General features: G+C 39.5%; 2 protein-coding genes across 9 annotated transcripts in view; one reads left to right on the plus strand and one right to left on the minus strand.

Moving 5' to 3' along the window:
• EVC2 (EvC ciliary complex subunit 2) overlaps positions 1–3,137 on the minus strand; it is a 69,220-nt gene extending 66,083 nt beyond the window's left edge. For all 5 annotated transcript variants that reach the window (XM_015624535.2, XM_019006355.2, XM_015624536.2 and 2 more), the window contains exon 1: positions 2,848–3,137. In XM_015624535.2, the coding sequence (XP_015480021.1) occupies positions 2,848–2,976 (129 nt within the window). In that variant the 5' untranslated portion in view covers positions 2,977–3,137. The remainder of the gene's footprint in view (positions 1–2,847) is intronic.
• A 15-nt stretch (positions 3,138–3,152) lies between these two features.
• Positions 3,153–21,689, plus strand: part of EVC (EvC ciliary complex subunit 1) — a 48,677-nt gene continuing 30,140 nt past the window's right edge. For all 4 annotated transcript variants that reach the window (XM_015624540.3, XM_015624542.3, XM_015624541.3 and 1 more), the window contains exons 1-9: positions 3,153–3,346; positions 6,346–6,456; positions 8,863–8,946; positions 9,458–9,690; positions 10,613–10,697; positions 12,911–13,009; positions 15,162–15,299; positions 17,223–17,381; positions 18,974–19,190. In XM_015624540.3, coding sequence (XP_015480026.2) covers positions 3,176–3,346; positions 6,346–6,456; positions 8,863–8,946; positions 9,458–9,690; positions 10,613–10,697; positions 12,911–13,009; positions 15,162–15,299; positions 17,223–17,381; positions 18,974–19,190 — 1,297 coding nt within the window. In that variant the 5' untranslated portion in view covers positions 3,153–3,175. The remainder of the gene's footprint in view (positions 3,347–6,345; positions 6,457–8,862; positions 8,947–9,457; positions 9,691–10,612; positions 10,698–12,910; positions 13,010–15,161; positions 15,300–17,222; positions 17,382–18,973; positions 19,191–21,689) is intronic.

Raw genomic sequence — 21,689 nt, forward strand, 5'->3', positions numbered from 1 at the left:
AAGGGGCCACATGCTAAAACTGCAGCTTGCAAGGCAATCTGTGACAGCCTCCTGCCTGTGCCTGGACCTCAGAGACTGCTACAGAAAACACAGCTCAAAACATCAATAGAAGAAACCAGAGTTTTTAAAGAGTTTTATTGCCCAGTGTTTTGATCAAGATGTAGCAGTCATATAAACAAGTTCTCATTTATCAAAAAGTCTTCTTTGCCGGAGACAAGTTACGAATGTGGGCTGATGAACAGGGATCTAACTCTGCCTGGTGATGTCAGATACACTTGCTATTTCTGTTTGCTACCAATCACTGCATGTGAATAATGTTAAGTACTGACTTATGTCAACACCACTGTTACAGTAGAGCATGTTAGGGGCAATTTTCTTCTTTGCCTGCTCAGGGAAGCCATCACTGATTATTGCTAGAGCTGTAACTTTACTTACCCTTAAATGAAAGTATTTCTCACTTCAGACAAGGCGCTTTCCCTCAACATAACAGACAATGCAAGATATCTCACAAATTCAGATGCACAAGAAGCCCTGGGGTTTAAGGAGCCTCTGGAAAATATGCCCATACAGGACTGGAAACAACTCTTTGACAGAAAGAAGGGACTCAGAAACAAACATTAGCATGTGCATGCAGCAAACTCTGAACAGCTCTGGGACACAGCTCTGGGAGATCCCAGGCACTGAGCTCTTCCCTAGAGGCTATTCTCAAATACCTTGCTGTACAGCTCTTCCTGGTCTTCAGAATTCTTATACACAAGTTGAGGTATGGTAAAGTTCTTTAATACCATTACTTTATTTTCACTGGTTAAACAGTCTGTATGGCCATGAATTTTGAGCAACCAAGCACCTCAAGAACACAGAACAGGAAACTTCAGCAGCAAGCTGAAACAAAAAATTGCCTGGTGAATAAATCAGACAGAATTATTATTATTATTATATTCAGAATCAGTCCCTTCTGAGCTGGAGGGACCCTCACAGATCATTATGTCCCACTCTTGAATGAATGGACCATAAGGAGATCAAAACGGATGTTTGTGTGCCCTTCCATTTATGCATATGGATATGCAGCAGCAGAAATCACATTAAAAGGGTATCAATCCATGCCAGGCACTGCTAAAGCAGTGTAGGGCCCTATCTGCATCAAGGAAATGTGTACCAGCCCACTAAATTGATGTAATAGCAGTTTAGAACACTGATGAAAATATAAACCACCAATATGGCCTTTTATGTTAAAGGCAATCTTGTTTATAAATATAAATCCCAAATATTACTGTTATGCACTAAATCAGCATTTTTATGAATTTCAGTGTTAGATGTCAACAGCTGCATTGTCAGCCTGCAACAACGACTATGGTTTAAGAATGTGTAAAGATATGCTAAAGATATGGCTTTCTACCTAACAAGCTTTATTTCCTACTTCCTAGGAAATCAGCACACAACTGGCTCCTGATTTCCACAGGCTCCAGGTTTTTATTCCTGTGTGGTTTTACAACAGTTGATGCACAAAATCTATGGTGTTTGTATGTCCATGTGTTTCAGATACAAAAGATACAGTAGCACTCATTGTTTTTCTTCCTGCCATATCTGACATTCAGTTCTCAGTGGAAAATGTAGCCTGAGTATTCAGCAGTTTTCCACCCTGCTGCAGAGTGCATCCACAATACCAGACGACATCACAAAGGGCTCCACATCAGCAAGTAGTGCCAATTCCATGGACCTGCATCATGTTTCAAAAGCAGTTAATTGAATGCATTAATATTGTCAGGAAACTTTTTCCCAAGTTGTATATTAATTTATTCTTCTGGTAAAGTAAGTTGGTGGGCTGTATGTTGGTTCTTGGGGGGATCCTGTTTTTTTGGAGGGGTTGTTTGTTTGTTTGTTTTCCTGCAATACTATTTCCTGTTTATTACTCTTCCTGTAATCCTACCACAAACTACCATTTGTGATTCACTCTAACCCCCACTGCACAGTAAGGTTTTCTCCACATGGGCAAAAGATAACTATGACAACACATTTTGAGATGGTTTGACAGACACATACTTAGATAAGGAGAAAGAATTAAAGCTCCACCGTAAAAGCAACTGCACTCCTTCCTGGAGACTGACACCTGTGAGCAGAGGTGCTGTGACTAGATGAACACCAAGAGCCTCTGCTCAGAAGCACAGCAAAGCACAGCCACAGCATCATCAGTGTTGGAAGAGACCTCTGGAGACCATCCAGTCCCACCCCCTGCCAAGGCAGTGTCACCTAGAGCAGGTGACAGGAATATATCCAGGTGGGTTTGGAATGTCTCCAGAGAAGGAGACTCCAAGACCTCTCTGGGCAGCTTTGCCACCCAAAATGAAAGTTCTTCATGTTGAGATGAAACTTCTTGTGTTTTACTGTATGGACATTGATCCTTGTCTTGTCCCCAGCTACCAGTGAGAATAGCCTGGCACCATCCTCTTGACACCCATCTTTGAGATATTTATGATACCCCCTCTCAGTCATCTCTTCTATAGACTAAACAGGCCCAGCTCCCGCAGCCTCTCCTCCTAAGAGATTTCCCACACCCCTCATCGTTTTGGTGGCCCTCTGGTGGACCCTCGCCAGTGGCTCCTTTTTTGTACTGAGGACCCTGTCCAGAACCTCTTGTTGCCTGCCTCACCACGCCGACGCCCGGCAGCTTTTCGGGCCGCTGCCCCGGCCCCAGTGCTTGGGAAGCGGCCGCTGCTCAGCCGGGCCTCGCTCCCGGGCAGAGCCCGCCGGGGGCCGCTGCCGCTCCATTCGGGCCCTGCCCTGAGCCCGACATCGACCGCCGCGCCGAGGGGCCGCTCACCACCCGCACACCGCGGGTACAGCGCTTACCCCAGCCGCCGTCCGACCGCAGGGCTCCCGGGGCGGGCCCCGCCCGGCGGCCGCCGCGAGGGGCTGAGCGGGCGCGGAGGGGCCGCCGGGGAGCAGCACCAGCAGCAGCCCGGCCAGCGGCCACCGCATGGCGGCGGGCGGACCCTCCAGGGCTGCGGACGGCGCCGTGCAGGTTTTCCAGGCGTCGCTCAGGCCCGAATCAGCCGCCGCATCCACCCGCCATCGGTCTCCTCCCACCGCGGCGAGGGCGGGGGACGGAGGGCCCCCGAGCAACGGGACCTCCCCTCATGCCCTGCCCTCCTTCTCGGCGCGGGCAGGGCCCCGTGCGATGGCGGCGGTCGGGGACTGCCTGCGGGCCGTAGGGCTGCAGTTCTGGGCGGACTCAGTGCAGGCGCTGCCCGCCCTGCTGGCCCCCGCCGTGCTGCTGGGGCTGCTGCTGGGCGCCGCCGCCGCCGCACTGCTCTGCCGCTGCGCGCTCGGGCCGCGCCGGGGCGGAGAGGTACGCGGGGCCCGCGGGGAGGGAGGCGTGGACCGGCCGCGGGACAACAGCTCGGGGGAGCTGGAGTGGGTTGCGAAGGTTTGAAGAGAGAAGGGCCCGGGAGCGCGGCTCCCGCTGCACGGGACAGCCTGGGCTGGCCCGGGGAGAGCGGCGCGGCAGAGTGCGCTCTGCGTCGGTGGGGACCCCCGTAATGCCTGCCACACCTCTGCTGGAAAGGATTTCACTACTTCCTTTAAACAGCTGCTGAAAGAAACGGACTAGCTCTAAAAGGAGGCCGGTGAAAGTGTTTACATAGTCTGAATGTTGCACCCCTGGCCTGTATCTCGAATACAGGTGACCTGCAAATTGCTTCTCGCAACCACCGCTTTGTGTACGAAGCAGTATTGTTTTGGGGGATAATGGAAGATGTACCTGGTTTGCAGAAGCTTTGTGAGATAATTTAAAATAAACACTAATTTCCATCTTAAACCAGTAATCTTCTTTCCAAAGTGTTTTACAGACTTCTCCAAAGTTCATGTTAAAACACAACCCAGAGTATTAGTACTAACCCACAGCAAAACCTGCACTGAGGGTGTGCACATGGGTTCCTAAAGAAATAAAGGAGCCTGAGCACTGCTGATGGTTTGCTTGATGCCAGACTAACAGGGTTTTCTAAAATGTGTGATTTTGTTAATAACGTACTTGCTGCTCTCTTTTAAATACTGTGGTTCGTATCTCTTTATTTCATAATGTTTGTTTGGACTCGAAGATGGCAGAGACAGCACACAGGCACACATCTACCAGGCAGATATATTTTCTGAGAATTGTTATTGATTTATGCTTTATTCCCCCATCGCACTTAGACCCAGCTCATGCTGGACTGGATGTAGCAGTGGCTGCTGCTGGCACAGCTGGAGCATTCGGAGCCCTGCAGAGTTCTGCCAGCCTGCAAGTGCAGGGTCTGGTCTGCCTTGGTTTTTCACCACACCTTTTCTGAGCTATAACAGCTCTGCTGCATGTGTGTATCTGCTAGTGTTGATCATCATTAAACATGACATAGGAGACAAATTCTCTAGTTCCCAACTGCTTTTAAGCTGGAGGATTGAGGCTCTGTTTGAAGCCAGACTTTAGCCTAGTAATGGAGGCACTTCAAGTGCTGGATCAATGCAGCCTGTGCAAGTACAAGCCTTTCTGATTCAATTGTTCATTTTCCTTGCCTTAATAGGTGTATCTTTATTGTACTGCCACTACCTACTCAAATGTAGCCATGTACAGTTTTATCCTTTATGTCATATATGTCAATAGGGAGAAGCTGTCAGTCTTCCCGGTGTGGATCTTCAGATGCATTTAGATGTTTAAATGCCATTAAAATCAATGCTGCTGTCGTGAAAGGGTTATTTATTTTGAAAGAAAAATAAACTGCTTGCTGCTGCATACAGAGCATATTGCAGCGTGGGAAGATTGTGTCCTGTGGGTCTGATTTCCCCAACTGAACAGGGCAACCTTAGGCTGTTCCTTCTTTCCACTATTTGCCCCACCAATGCAAGCAGGTTCTGAACTGCACCTATTGCAGCCTTCTGTATCCAAAGTAAAAGCAGGGATAGCTTTCCTAAGTATGATGTGTCCTATCCCAAGCAGCTAAATTATCCTTAGCATGGTAGCAGGGCAAGTACCTGGAGTCTGAAGCAGTTTTAAGCACCACAATAAGCCAATACATTTATTGTATTATGTATTCAGCCCCAATTAATCACTATTTTATAGATCTCAGCCTGAATTTCTGGGATGTGGGTTCATGGAGGATGCATAAGTCCCTTATTTGTTGATTTGTACATAGGATACACTAGGGTAGTTCTAAGAAGAACTCTTTACCATGGTAACAAATAAATTAAAAGATTGCTGAGAGAGATTTGTAGCTGTTCTTTTCTCATAAGTAGATTTTTAGGAATCAGCATCTGCACTTTAGCACATCTAAAAGGCTAACCCAAAAATATAATTGAATTATTGCACCATCTAAGATCTAGAGAGGTGATAGAGACAAGTCATAAGGGATTAAGTGTGTTCCAAAGCTGGGCTGTTCTCTGTGTTCTGGGAAAATGTACTACTTTACATACCAAGTGGCAAAATAACTTAAGGTGAACCCTTGCATAAGACAGTGACATGCATAGCTGTAGCTATATCAGCTATACATATATATATATATATATATAGCTATATATACAGCTGCAGCTGTATCATTAGGCTACATCAAATAGTAGTCAGTGGATTGAAAACCTGAAAAAGAATTTAAAAAGTAATCCATGTAGTGTGGGTGCCATCTTTTCCTTCACTAAAAAAGAAATCCTTCTGATGCTGTGTTTGGAGGGAGGCACATCGCTATTGTTTTCTGATCTCTATAGTGTGTAGGGAAGATCATGTGTAGCAGGAGGTTTTATTTCCACACAGTATCTGTGTCCCTACCAGTGGCTTTTTGTGTTTGTGAAGTGAAGCCAATAATATGGATTGCTTTTGGGGAAAGGAGGTGATGAACATTTTCTGATAGTTACTTGTCCCTGACAGGAACTTCCGCACACAGAAGGCTTCATTTAGGAAGTCTGCGTCATGGCCAGGGAGCAAAAATACTTGGCATTCTCTTTATTGCTGGTAATTATAGACAATTTTAGTTAACTTGCTGTAATTGAGATGTTTGAGCTCAGACCATGAGGTTGACTCCATAGTCTGTAGTATGACATTTTGAGAGCAGATGGATTGATTTGACATGTTCACAGCCTCTTAAAATTTTTTAGATAAAATTTCTACTTCTGGAATGACAAATTTTAAAAGTTCATTAATTTTAATTATTCCTTTCTGAATATGTAAAATTTTCATTCATTTTCAGATTGTATTTTTCCAAAATTTTCAACTAATTCTGGAATAATTTTCATGATGGAGACGTGAACATATCCAGACTGCTGTAGAAGATGTCTCCAGTTAATCTGCATGATCTCAAGTGTTACATGTTATGTTTTCTCTTGGAATTTCAGAAAGATGATTCTCAAAGACTTCTGGAAAGCTTCAACACTGGTGAAAAAGAGCACACAGTTATGAAAAGTGAAGCAGAGCCCTATACATCGAAAGAGGAAATGGTGCTGGAGGTAAAGCTCTGCTCTTGTAGATGGATGTCCATTTTGCTGCATGTAGCAGTGAGCATCTTCAGGGCCTGCTCCAAATTGTCTTAATTTTTGTGGGTTTGGAGAGAGACTTTAAAAAGTGTTCAGATAAAGTGTAAGATGGAGAGTGGGAATTGATTGCTGCTTATGAGTGCAACCACTTCAAACACTTATTCCCCTTATGAATTCCGTTTCTCCTGGGGTACTCTTTGGATATTTTAATCAAGATCCAAATTCTTTTTGGACAGAGGCTTCTTTGCTTTCATCTCTATGTTGTCCTTAGTTTCAAAAGGCTGATGGGATAAATTAACACTATTGACGTAAGAAAAAGTTTGTAAGTACTGAAAGACTGCTGTGGTGAGCTGGGATTCAAAGACAATTAGAGAATTTGTGAAAAAAATAGGAATATAAACTTAATAACATATCCTCAATGAAAACATCAGGTAACTTAAGAAACTTTTTTTTTTTTTTCAATAATCCCAAAATAACTGGAGAACCAGTCCTACTGTGTAGTCATTAGATCACTATCTTTCACCCAAAGCTGATTTGACTGCTCTTGTTGAAGATTGTGATTTAAACTGCTCATTTAAAAATGAGCAGTTCAGCTGATTCAGTCTATTATACATAAATTAAGTATGTGCATAAAATGACAGTCAAAACCAGCAAATCTGGTGATTAGCTTGTAACAAGAAGCGATTTCAGGATTTCAAGAAAATCTTATTGTTAACATTTAAACCGTTGGTTTAAATCCTGACTTGTAATGAATCTTCATTTCAGCTTTGTGATCAGGAGTGGTGACAAAACATACTTGGTCATTTTGCTTGAGTTAAAGTAGACTATAACAAATGAGCATGGATTAGGTTATTTTTTGAAGTGTAAGTGTTGTGGAAGAGCTTACACAATTTTACATCTTTGTGCTTATTACCAGTGGTTTTGAAATGGGATCAGTCTTTTAAAGGTGATCATTCACAACTATATCCATTTCCGTTAAATGGCTCATTTGTAAGACATCAAGAAGTACCTTGTTATTTGGGGGGACTTTCTCCACCTATTTCTCTAACTACTGAAGTTATATGTAATTTTTTTTTCTATTAATTTGTTCTGTTTTCCAGAGGTTTTTGCTGTTACTAGCATCAAACAGACCTTTTATGAGGAAGTATAGATGGAAAATACTTTTAATTAGGTTAGAGCACTTCAGAAAAGCAGTTATTTTCATTCTGAGACTTTTCACATTGCAATAATATCATAATTACTGTATTAATAATGATGGTGTGTTACTTATGCCTGCTGAGAAGCAGGATGTATTAGTTGTAGCACACTGCAGTACAGCTTTCCAACTTTGCACTGGCTGCTCTGCCTCCAGCCACTGCAGAGCAGTAGCTCTGTCCCTCCTGTCCTGATGAGATATTGCAGTGCTGGGGTTGCTCACTATGGGCAGCAAGTGTTCTACACTTTATCAGGAAACCCAAAAATGGAAATAAATTAAATGGAGATTAAATGATGCAATGATAGAAGTCTAGTGAATTACATACATTATATACATTACATTGCTCTTCTCTTTCCATTCCTATTTTTTAGACTCTATTACTGCTTTGATATTTCCAAGAAAAAGCTGTATGAAAAACCCTGTTTTGACAAATCAGAGTCTTTCATTTCATATGACAAAACCAAAAGAGATAAAATAGGAAATCCTAGTGCTTGGATTTACTCATTTTATCTTCTATTTATAGCCAAACTTTTATTAAGCCGTACCTAACCTCTCAAAACAAATGGTGATCCCATTGTTCCGTAGTCTAGAAAAAGGCTGTAGCAGGAAGTCAGATTATGTGATATAGAAAATTGCATGAAAATAATTCAGTATAGTTTAAAAGTTCTTTGGAAAACATTGTTATTTTCTCTAGATTTTGAGTAAGGGCTGTATTATAATAGTTCTTCCCAGGACAAAATAATGACTGGATTTGCTTAATTTATTGTTTCTTTATTTAAATTGAAAGACAGAATTTATAGCCATGATGATATCTGTGAAGCTTATTATCTTCAGTAGTTTTTATTATCAGTCTCGTTTGTAAAATCTTTAGTTGTTGCTAAGGGTATGGAGGTGGGTGACAAGACACAAATGGAAATACCTTGCAAATATCAGATACTACCTCTTTGCTCCTGGAGAATTAAAACTACTTTGAAACATGGTAATGGTAAAGGGAACTCTTTTCTTTCCTTCTTTTGGAATGAGCCTTATCTGAAGACTTCTTGCAGCAAAGCAGAGACAATCAATAAACAGTTATCAATAGGAACATTTAGGTTGTGTAACAAAAAGGAGTACATGATACTTAGAGTGAGTAATTGCCTGATGTGCTGCTGTTCCCAAATGATTTTCTGTTCTTTTCCACACAGGAAAGTGAGTCTCCTCTGAACAGTAACATCACAGCATTTGCATTAAAAGCTAAAGTGATCTATCCTATCAACCAGAAATTTAGGGTAAGGTTTTAAATTCTACTTGTAAAAATTCATGACAATCATTCTGTGTCAGAGTAAATTGCAGTCAAGTAATGGAAGAAAATTTACTTCCAATCTGCTTAATAGGGATCTTTCTCTTTTTTATAGTTGATTGACTCGGGGCTTATTCTGTAAGGTGTCAGCTGCTTTCAGCTCCCCCTGAAACCTGCAATGCTTTACATGGTGTCTAGTCAATTTTCACTATATTTAAGAGAGCTTTTCTGCCTCTTAACATTAATGGAAGCTGGATCTATGTAAGGAGCCATAAGAAAAACACCACAATCATTAAAAGGAAGAAGGTTAGCACCAAGCAGCTAACTACAACAGAAGACTGCTTTCCTGGGCAGTGCAAAAGCTGGTCATGTATATGGAAACACTTTGCTGTGTATACTGTTTAACTTTTCCCTTAAAAGTACACACTGAAATTTGATGTGATGTTTGTCTCCATATTGTGTTATATTAATTGACCTTGTGAATTTCCTGTGACTTCTAGCCTTTGGCAGATGGCTCATCCAATCCATCTTTGCATGAGAATCCAAAGCAGGCAGTTCTGCCTAATCAGGTGGTGGAGACATCCATGTCAGGCAGCCTGGGATCTCTGAGCCAGGGAGACAAAGAGGACTGTAGTTCCTCCACAACAATACATTCCACAACAAGCGATGACAGATTTCAGGCTCGGGCCTTCCTAAAGGTGGCAAGCTTCCCTGAAGTGCTGACATGTGAAAGGTAAGCAGTAAATTTACTCTTGTTTGGTCGTTTCCTGTGTTTTTAGGACAGTCACTAAAGGTGAAAGGCTGGGCATGAATGCACAAAGTCACCACATCAGGATAGCGTTATCTGCTTAGAATCCTAAAAAAGTTGTTGGGGAGATTAATGCATTAAGCTGTTGGAAGTCATCCTGGTATTTGTAAAATTTTGGGAAGCAGAATTGGCCAAAAGCTTATAAAAGGTGTGTCTGTTAGGATAAGGAGATGTCTTTGTTACATCTCGTATGCTCTGTTCACGTGTGCTGGGGATGGAGTCCTCTGCGCTGTACAATGTCACCTCACACTGCAGGTGCCTTGAGAACACTCAGTGGTCTGTTCTCTCCGTTTTAATGGGAGCTGCTCATGTCCTACTCTGGGAAAACAGTTTCTCTCTGATGCTGCTGATGAGCAGGTAGAGGTAATTAAAGTGGTCTGTCAGCTCTGATTTCCTTTCAGCAGCACCACAGCAAGGTACCCCTAGATGAGTACATGTGTCTGCATTCTCATTAGAAAGAATAAGAACATCCTATTTATGTCACAGGGACAGGGACAAGTATTAGCTAGTGGTGGAGGATGTTTACAAAATATCCACTCTTACTCTGGCTGTTTCAATTTAAAGCCCTGTTTTCCCTTGTTGTATCCATTCATTCCGATGTTCAACTTGACTTTTTCTAGGGGAAAGGGCAATGCCAACTTTATTAAAAGCACTACTTTGTTTTGTTTACTTTTACACAGAGAAATGTTTTTTGAAAAAGGAAGCAATGTAGAAATAAAGTGACTTCACTTATGTTTCAGGGCAGTGTTTTTAGGAGAATCTACTGGTTAAATGAAACATATATTGTGTTTTCCTTTTGTGTAACTCATTTAGATTGCTATTAATACATTTTTAATCTTTGTTTTAGTTTTGATGTTAAGCTCTGCCTTTGCAGTCTTATTTTAAAAGATCTCATGCTTCTTGATACTGAACTCAGAAAAGAAAAACATATGGTAGGTACTTAAATCTCATTTATGGCTCATTGTTTTGAACATCTTAGTTGAATATCAGTTTAGGAAATAACATAAATAGCTGGCTGGGTGGGATGTAGTGTAGCAGAGTTGCATTTCCACATTATTGTCTTTTTGTTTTTTTCTTCTACTCTGCATATATATGAGCTTCCTAAAGAAGTAAAATATAATGAAGTATACTGGTCTGTGAAATACCAATATAGGAAATACAAAAATTTAGTTTTAAACATTACTCCAGAGGTGTCCTTGAGGCTCATAAAAAGAGGTAATGAATTATTTAGATAAGTTTGTCCTAAGGACAAGTTTGCTTGCTTGCGCGTTGCAACTCCAAAGACTTAAAGCTTTTGGAATAAAATTGAAAATTCAGTTCAACTGAATCAGTACCATTCTGATAAGTACAATAGTTGTGATTTTGTACAACTGTGCAATTAAGCTCCCATTTAATCCATAGATAACTACCTACATCAAGTCACAGCATCCAAAACTGACAAGGAAAAAAAAGAAAAGAAAAAAATAAAGTACAATTAAAGCCACATGATACTCAGTAATGATTGTTTGTGGTGACTAGCTGTGATCAAGTGCAACACCGTTACTGCTACTGAGTTTTAGCTCAGTAAATATGAGTCTGGACATAAAGTCTACAGCTTTCTCTTCCCCTCTTTTCTTGGGCTCTGTTTAAATAAATTGGTAATTTCTGATATAATTTCCTAAATCTACTGAGAATATTTCAAAGGGTGAGATTGTCTGAGCAAATTTCTACACAACCCAAAGGAGGAAACAGGAAAGTAAACCTGGGGAGCAATTTCTCATCTGATGGGTTATCCACATCTTGTTAGATGAGAAAGGGAACTTGCAATCAGATTCCAGAAGGAAGTTTAGCTTGATTATAGAAGGTTGAATTTGATGTCAGAGCCAACCATCAATTTCTAAAGGAAGGTAAGTAGCAACATAGTGATGTAATCACAGAAACACAGAGAAAATGAGCATTTAACATGCTTTGGGGCCCACCAGAAATCACCACAAACGATTTTGACATTTAGCTGAATGTTTAAATAGCTTTATATTTTTGCTAGAAGGGAAAAAATAAATCAGTCTGGGAATAATTTCTTCCTTTCCCACTCTCCTTTCTCTGATTTCAGTCTTTCTTGGCATCAGGTCTGAGGTAATATATCCTTTTCTTTCAGTCTTCTCCTGAACCATTTTTTTTACTTTGTACTATATGTGATATCCTGGTAGTGCGTACAAAACTTGCCAAACTCGTGTCCAAAACTTTCACAAGTGAGATCCAAAACATGACTGCTATATGGTTTTCTCTTCTATTGAGCTTTAATTATAATATATTTTCCAGATTTTGCTACTTGACATATTGGCTTCAATAACTTTTTCTATATGTAAATAAGTATTTATGTTTTTATATGTTTTAAGTGGGCAAGTTCTCCATCATCTTATTTTCAATATTATGAGGAACAGGCAGGTAGCTATTAAATTTCACATATTTTTATTTCCACATCAAATGGAAAATGCTGCAGTAGTTAGTAATGAAGTGCATTAACCTTACACTGAATCTCTAATCGAGGCAAGAGAGGAAAAGGTTAAGCAAAAGTTTTCCCAGTGTTAAAAAAATTCAAAAACATCTTTTTGAGGACATTAGTATTACAGTCTTAAAAGAAAAAAGGCACACAAATGGAAAATAAGTATTATTCTTGCAAGAGAAGCTGGCTAGAACTTGAGATAGTTTCTTTTGGGTTGTGCATAAAAATGTTTGATGTATGATGTGGCTGACTACAGTTCAACTACTAGTTGAAGTTAGAGTAATGAGTCTTTAGTATCTTTCGAATAGTTGATATCTTCCAGTTTAGGGGCTCATTAAACTTTAGAAAAATGGGCTTTATATTTGCAAGTGATCTGTATTTTCTCCAGTCAATAATAGTTTTGAATGTGTCTGTCTGCTTACAAGGGTATATGAGATTATGAGTAACACCATCTTCCAGTATTTCACTGGAGCCAAAACCAGAGAATTTTTCACAGTGGGAGTACTGGAGAGTTGCTGGTGGTTTATCTGTTAATTTATCTGTTGTTTCACTTAGGATTTGCTATATTCTTCCTGATCTAAATCAGTAGAAGTTATCACAAAGATGTCCTTACAGTGACAAACAGGCCTTTAACCTGGATTTTGTTTTCTTCCTTTTAAACAGATGTTTATTCAGATTTTCAAGATATACCTCACAGACTTCCATCGTAAAAAGAAGATTACTGATGGTTTGTTGAAGAAGATCCTTTTAAATCAGGAAAATGTAAGTAGGTTTGTTGGTTAATATTTAAGACCACACAAAATAAGAGTTAACCTTATTACTACAGCAGGCCATTTCACCTACTCCTTTTGAACAGCAATGTCATTTGTAGTCTATTCCTGAAGAACGTGCAAAGAAACTCCCTTGTTAGTTGATTTTCTCCATTACCTTGTATGCTTTTCCTCTTCATTGCTGTATGAAGTGATCTGTGTAATCTGTTAAAATATTTTGTAGTTGAATCCATTTAAGTAAACAGAACATTTTGAACCTTTTTCACTCAGATTAAATGATTTCTAATTATCAGGGGCTTTATTTGGTCCCAGGTATCATTGCTGATAATAAAATAGCAGGAAATAAAGTGGCAGTATGAAGCCCAAGGCTTTCATCAGGGATAAATATACTTATTTTCCTCATCATCCTTTTTTTCTTTCATGTACTTGTATCAAAGTCCATATGCCACTTCTGAGCTGGAAGACATATACTGACAGCCAATGTACATTTCAGGTAGAATCACAGTACTATTTTTAAGGTTATTAGAAGGAACAAAAAGCTTTACAAAACTATAGAAAATAGGAGAGCTATTGGATCCACTTTCCAGTTTAGAGTCACAGAAAAATCTGGATTGAGGAGCATATCTTCAGATCGTCTGTCCCACCTTCTGTAGGAACCTTTGTTTTATGTTTTATGGCAATGTCCTGCCAATCCAAATCTTGAATGTTTGTGCTGAGAGCAGCCTAATCACAGTAGCCACTATGCTTTTCTCACATGTAGGTGGAATTTCACATCTAGGCATTAGTCTATCAGCTCATGAGCTCTAGTTGTTGAATACTTTGTGCAGTCTCACAATCTGTGATTTACTATAAGGAATCTTCATAGTTGTACCCTATGGTTTATAGAAGAATGCATTTTGCCTTAAAGCACTCTTCTGCCTTAAATCCTCAAGTTTAGTATTAAAGCTTATTGTATTTACTAGATGAAAAGTGAGATTAGATATGCAAAATCCTTTTACTGGTGGTCTTCTGGTAATGACTTCAAATTATAAACAGAGGTAATGTAGAATGGGCATGTTTCCTGATAGAACCTAATCCTCAGTGAAGTTTGATGGCATCAGTGTCCTCATGCTCCTAAGGTGCTGCAAGATAAGGACTAAATCTGAATAATTAGATGCAATAATTGCCAGAGAAGTCCAGTTGTTAAAGTGCCAGTAGGGGGTTTCTATGTCCTATATGATGGAGAGGAAGATCTTGTAAACCTGACAGTCTTAGAGGTGGGATATCATACAAGGAACAAGACTGGTTATGACCACCATGTAAAAGAGATGTTGGCAATAAGCAAAAGTGTTACATGTTTTATTACAGACAGCATTTTCCTCTTTTAGTTCTGCATCCAGAAGATTCATGGGATTTTGATGACATGGTTAATGAAGCTTGTCCAACTCACTTACATTTCTTTAAGGCATAAGGATGTCATGTTAATGCATTGACAGCCAAAAGTGGGTGGTATTAGAAGTCAGTGCTTGCTATGTAAGGCATCTTGCAGCAAAGAAAGGATCACCCTTTTCAGTATCAACTTACTAAGCAATGGTAGCAGACTGGTATTTGTCAGCAACATCAGCTTTCAAAAAAAAAATCACCCTGGTTTCTAAAGGACTGAAAAACTAAAACCTCATGTAATCATGAGCAGCCTCTAAATTGTCCCTTATGAGCATTACAGGTGTGCTCATCCATGTGTGTTCATCCAGCACTCTGCATTATCATCTGGAGCTTTTAAACACAGCATGTACACTCATAGCTGCCATTTAAGATGGGGCACATGCATTAAAATAAAAATATTCCTAGATAGATTCCAGGGGTTATTAGTATAAAAGCTCATGAAGCAGTTTACTAAAACTTGAATTCAGCAGAGGTGGACTACAGTCTTGACTGTACTCACATCCTAATGGAAATATATGTATTTGTATTAAGTTTAGTTCAGAGCTGCCATATATATGGAGATTTCCTTGCTTGCTACAGAATGCACATTACCAAGAAACAAAATTTTTTGAACACTCCTGTTCTTCCTTAGCCATGGGCTAGAACTGACATACAGATTCACTTCCAAATTTAGAAGTTACATTTGTTTCTCTGTTTAACAAATCACTTTATTTTTTCCCCAGGATTTTGGAGAATTACAGAAACAACTTGACTCCAGACTCCAGAATAGTGAAATGTCAGGAGGGCATAATTCAGAGTTCCAGACTCTAGAAGACATAGAAAGGAAGGAAAGGGAGTACTCCGAGCACGTAATAGATAATGTAACTTTCTAATTGTTTCTAAAATTTTATTTTAGTGTAACTCTTTTGGTGGGAAGTTCTTTAGCACAATGGTTTTGATGAGTATTTTATGTGTATAAATATAATACAGTTAGTATTTTATATGTGTACGAGTCCTGAAAATATTTTTACTTCACCCCAGCAAAATATTTTCAACTACCTTTGGGTGTCAATATCTTTTTATAGATAAAACAATTTTTATGTTTGTTGTAAAACACTACTGTTTTATCAGCTGAGAAATGTCTGGTGCTTGTCTGATGATAAGACTTATTTCAAACCTATGTATAGCCTGACTTTTAGGAATGTTATCCTAGCACCTTGCTTTTGTCAATCCCCATAACTGTGTAAGAGAGTAATAAGAAACTACATTTTTTTTTCAGCTGAAAGAAGTACTAAGAATATAGTTGCTGGGAAATATTTTAGTATGTTTTGTGCATTTACTTTAGCAAAACATTTTTCTTTAGCAACTTTCCATGTGAGAATATATTTACATTTTTTGATGTGAAAATACAGTTTGATAGCAAGCATTTGATTTTCAAAGTAAAGATTTTTTTTTTTTTTCTCTGAAGTAGGTTCACTGTGTCAGTATAGCTTTCAGGCTAGAAAACTGGTGGTTAAGAACATTCTATGTATTATTTTCCAGTAAACTGAGTAATATTCTTCTCAGCCCTGTTTTTGAAGCTTGAGCAAATTGACTGCTGATGAAAATGAGACGGTGATAGCTCTGTAAGTCGCCTGTGTTGATTGACTGTGACACTTCAGCCCTAGACCAAACAGCCCATCACCTCAACCTTGGGCCTTTTTCATACAGGAGTTAATATTTTTTAATGTCTGGTCCTTAAGTGCTTCACTGGGAATTTTCTCAGCTTTCTTTTGATTCTCTGAGCCCTTCATTTTATAGTGGAAGTCCTGGTAACATTGGAACATCTGTGTCAAGTTTCTTTTTCATTTTAACTTTGCTCAGTGGAAAAATGATTAGAGTTTTCCAGAGTTATTCGTGTAAAAATAATTGCTGGCAACTTTGCTGAGCAACATGAGGCATTTCTTCACCAGCAGCAATCATCCTTCAGTGGGTCTGTCACTCTTGTGCCTGCAACTGCTTTTTATCGTACTGAAAATAATTTTCCTCTATGCAGATTTGTATAGATCAGTACCTTGGACTAATCCAGTCTTCCCCTGAGAATATAAAGGGCTTTTTGCCATACTCACAGATGCCATAATAACATTTTTTTCCAAAACTCATGGATACTTAATAGAAATCTTGGTGATGGATGCATTTTGTACCTTTATGTGTACAAGTTATCCCACAGAGCACAGAATATTGACACTTGTGCACAATCATGTTTGTGGAATCAGAACCTAAAACTAGGGATTGTCCGTATAATAACCCATCAGAATTGGCACATACACCGTGCTGACACTGCACTTTATTCCAGCAAGTGACGTGCTTATGTAGCATCTAGCTGTGATTGTAAAAATGTTGTTTGACTAGAATACCTGCTCCTACAGCTAAATAAACTTCCTATTATGAAAGACATGCTGTTTATCTTCTAGGTTTTTACCATCAGCACTAAAAACATCATAGGCTCTTATGGATGCAGTATGTGGAGAATTAAAAAATTCTTAGCTAGTTAGAAAGAATGACTGCAATTATTTTGAAAGGTCAGGTTTGACCTACTGGTTATGTGCCACCAACAATATATTAAATATACTTATTTTTTTAAATATATAAAATATGTTATAGTCTCTATAGCTTTGCAAATTGTTCAATATAACTAATACTGAGAGCTGTCTGTAATCAAGTGACTTGTATTTCAGTAGACTCATATATATGCCTCTTTCTGTAATGAAATACCACTTGATTAATGAGGGAACATGGTTGTTTTTTTGATTCATATTCCACAGATGGAAGCCTTCTGGAAGCAGACTGACAAATCCCAGCAGGACTTTTTGGACCAATCAAAATGCTCAAGTGCCAAAGCAGCAAAGATAATGATGGATCTGACTGAGAAGATGATTGCAGTAGAAAGCTTGTTAAGTGAATCTCAAGACTTGCAGGCAATGGTAAAGTAAAAAAGTAATAAAAGTAGAGACAGATTTAGTCAATCTGAAGAGAAAGAAGTTTGTCAGTGCACAGAGTCTGTCAGTCCTGCCTCAGGAGTGATGTAGACTGCTTAATCCAGTTGTCTCTTTGAGTTTTATTGCAAAGAGCTCAATTTGCATTGCAGTTTAGGAAGACTCACAGGGGGATGAACTCTCTACATTTGAGTTCTAATTCTCAGAATACCATTTAGGTAGTCATATAAGGAAACAGTATTATTAATGCAGCTGGTGATCCAGGAGCGAGAGCACTAGATCTAATTGATCTATACTGTGGGCATTACTAAATTTCCTTTTCTTTCAAAATATTTATTTCACTTTGACTAGACAAATCCTAATTTAAATTTGAGGATGATTCTGTGTGTTTAGTGACTTCAATTGGAATTGAAAATTCTCATCAGCTCGTAGTGATATGGTCTGAGGAGGAAAGACTGTTCATAAATGCACCAGCACTGTGCTTTAAGTTGTGTTAAACATAACAGATCTTCTGTTGTTTTTTGCACAGAAGAGTGCAAAACTGAAAAAACTGAAAGAGTTACATGTAATTTATAGATTAACATACAATTGTAATCACTGCATTTATTAGTAATTTGGTGTATAAACAGATACAGTAATTATTAGCTTGTTAGTTTTGCATTGCAGCAGCTAAGTAGACTGAGGTGGCCAGATATGAAAAAAGTCTTTGCTGCTTATCACACTTGACCCAAACTGGGCTGCTGTACAGTAAGTTCCTTCAGATGGGCAGACTGCAGATAAGATATCTGGATACAGATACAGGAGATATTCCTGCCTGAAGTCACTACTGTGATGATGCTGAAATCTCATTGCAGAGGTCATTGTAGGCACATCTCTATTAATTACAGTAGGTTAGAGAATCAGATAATCATTTGTTTTGGAAAAGACCCTTGAGATCGAATCCAGCTGTTAATTTGGCACAGCATTGTCAAACTCTTTCTAACCTTGCAGCATTGTTTAAATCAGCTGCACTTTCACCCAGGAAATCTTTCCCCACGTGATCATGGGCTGCTTCTTTAATAGTGCATTGAAAGCTGCTAGGCCATAGGCAATTATACTGATTTTTAGTGTATGTACTGAACCCTGCCTGACCATGTATTTGAATGAATCCCAGTATTATCAGAATCAGCTATGTGTCTTCATTTCAAAATGAAGACTGATGCTGATCGGCCATATAGTATCTTAAAAAGATGTATAGGACTTCCATGTTGTCTTCTGTCCATTTATCCTTGAGTATTTAAGTTTGTCCTGCAAGGGTGTTATTATCTTTTCCAGACTTAATGTCTTCTTTACAAATAATGAAAAACACCAATAATTTTAGATTAGCTCGTGCAACTGAACATGCATGAACATGTAAACCTACTGCTAGCCTGCACTGATCAAGACTTCCATAAGTATTTAAGTACATGAAGATGGTTATTCACATGGTTTTGAAGCCTCAGTGGTTTCCTTCATGGTTTGGGATTCAGTAGTTCAATGAAAGAAAAGCACAACCAGAGACACATTCTTGGTTTCTAAACAGAACTTTATGTTTGGTTTAGGACATTCAGGAAAGGTTATTCAACTGGGAGCTAATGGTGAAAATGATCGATTTACTGAAGTCCTCTATACCAGAAGAGTGTAAGGGTAGATTAAATACTGTGTCAAACATTCTGGACCACTTAACTGTAAAGAATAATCTTTCAGTCCGACAAAAGGAAGAACTTCTAACAGATCTGCACAAGGCCTTCTGGGAGCAGCTGGCACATTACAGTAATGGTGAGTACTTAGACTACAGCTTATGACTTACATGGGTTCTCATTGTTTCAAAGAGTAAAAAAATTACAGCTTCAGCCATAGATATACATATATATGTTTTAAAAAGATGCTAATAAATTGACCAGGATCAGTTTTATTCTGGAGGATATATGCTTGGAATTGGAACTTTGACTTTAAGCCTTTTATGTGTTGTTCCAGGTATTACTAGGTACTTTATAGTTCATATAATCTGATTCCATTAATTTGAATATAGAAGAAGAATCACACTTGGTACAAGTATTTGTGATATTTCTCCATTTACTGTTCACATACTGGTGATACTGGATGATGTAAGACCCTGTCTTAGGATTTCTTGCTGCCATGTAAAGCCAGAAGCAGCTGTGCTACCACTCTTCTGAAAAGATAATGTTAAAGCTTATGATCCTCCTATAAATCTCTCTTATGTCAGACTAAAATACTTTTAAAATGAAGTTTTTTCCTCTTCCTTTTACACCTCTTCATATTGCCTATCTGAAAAGTACATGGTTGTAATTAAGTCTACACTGACTGCCCCTCTGATTTAAGATTCTCCCTGTGTCATTTTGTATGTTACCTAATGCCCAATGTGGAGAAATGTAGCCCCAGGTTCTCTGATAGGTGATGTTTCAGGGCTCAGTGCTTCCCATTAGCACTCACAGAAAATTATGGTAAACATTTAGCCCAAAGGAAAATAATGAGAACTATTTTAACACAATTTCCACAACCATTTCTGCTACTTTTGGACATATTTAAAGAAAATTGTCATAGCAAAATGGCATTAGGTTTAGAGTTCAGTGAACTGAATAGTCAGAATGAATGCAGTCTTGTTGCAGTATGTTCTTGCTGCAGTGCTGCTAACTCACTTTGGGCTTTGTGGTGATAATTTGTGCCTAATCTCACAGTCATAAATTCACAGAATCACAAAATGGTTAAGGTTGAAAGAACTTCTGGAGGTTGTGTGGTCACCCTGTCTGCTCAAGCAGGTTGAGCTGTTGGTTGCCAGGATCGTGTTCAGACAGCTTCTGTCTCCAAGAATGGAGACTCCACCTGGGCTGCCTGTTCCAGTGCTCAGTCATCCTCATGGTAAAAGGAATCTCCTGTGTTTCAGTTTCTGGCAGCTGCCTCTGGTCCTTCTGTTGGGCACAACAGAAAAAAGTGTCTCTATCTTCTTTGTACCCACTCTCCAGGTGTTTATATACATGCTCAGATAGCCCCTGAGCCTGCTTTGCTCCAGGCTGAATATGCCCAGCTCTCAGCTTTCTCTCATAGAAGACATGCTCCAGTCCATTCATTATTGTGGCCCTCTTCAGTATCCCCACGTCACTCTTGTGCTTGGCTGTGGAGTCCAGAACTGGACACAGCACTCCAGGTGTGGCCTAACCAGAGCTGAATGGAGGGAAGGGATCCCCTCCCACTACCTGCTGGCTTATGTTCAGCCTGTTGTCCACCAGAACACTCAGGTCCTTTCCTGCCAAGCTCCTTTCCAGCTGGGCAGTCCCCAGCATGTGCTTGTGCCTGGGGCTGTTCTTCCTCAGGTGCAGCACTTTGCACTTCCCATTGTTAAACTTCAGGAAATTTGCATCAGCTCATTTCTCCAGCTTGTCAAGTGCCCTATGGATGGAAGTACAGGCATGTACTAGGAATGCTTTCAGCCACTCCTCCCATTTTTTGTGACCTCTGCAGACTTGCTAAATTTGCACTCTGCCCCATCATCCAGGGTTTTAATGAAGCTTCTGGGAAGGATCATACTCAGTATTGACCCCTGGGGTAGACGAGTAGGTACTGGCTTCCAGGTGAACTTTGAGCAAGATTTCAGTCCATCTCACTGACTGCTTATCCATCCTCTTCCCTGTGAGGATCTGTCAGGAGACTGCATCAAAAACCTACCTGAAGCCAAGGTAGCCAATATCCACCACTCTCCTATCATCTACTGAGCCAGTTATTTCAGCACGGAAAGTGCTGCAGACTTGATCTCCTTTCAGAGCATCTAGCTGTGTGAACAGTTTGCTGATATTCACAAATACATGTATATTATGATATAGTTTCTTTCATGGATGTTAGCTTCTAAAGCTGTCTATGCCTAGTTTTTGCATAGGTTCAGCCTCTAACATTCTTTAAGCATAAATGGGTGTCTCTGGGTGATTTTTCCTTTTTGTCAATTTTCACCTGTTCCAAAGCAAAAATATTTCTATCAAGGCCTTTATTTTATGCCAAGTAGGTGCTTATAGTTATATATAGCTATATATTATACTTGGTACATCCTGTGCAGAAGAACATTATCAAGCTCCTGGTTTTAGATAGAATTGAAAAGTACTTTAGGAAAAAATATCTGGAGTACAGCATTTATTTCAATAGAGTCTTATGTTGGTTGACCTTTCTTAAGAGCTCCTAAATACAAAAGTTAAACTACCTATAATTCACAGAGCACAAAATTAGCAAAACTATGTTTCTAGGATACAAAACAAGGAAGTAGTAAAGAAT

This window comes from Parus major, chromosome 4 (genome assembly GCF_001522545.3).
Source record: "Parus major isolate Abel chromosome 4, Parus_major1.1, whole genome shotgun sequence".
In the NCBI taxonomy this organism is placed as follows: Eukaryota; Metazoa; Chordata; class Aves; order Passeriformes; family Paridae; genus Parus; species Parus major.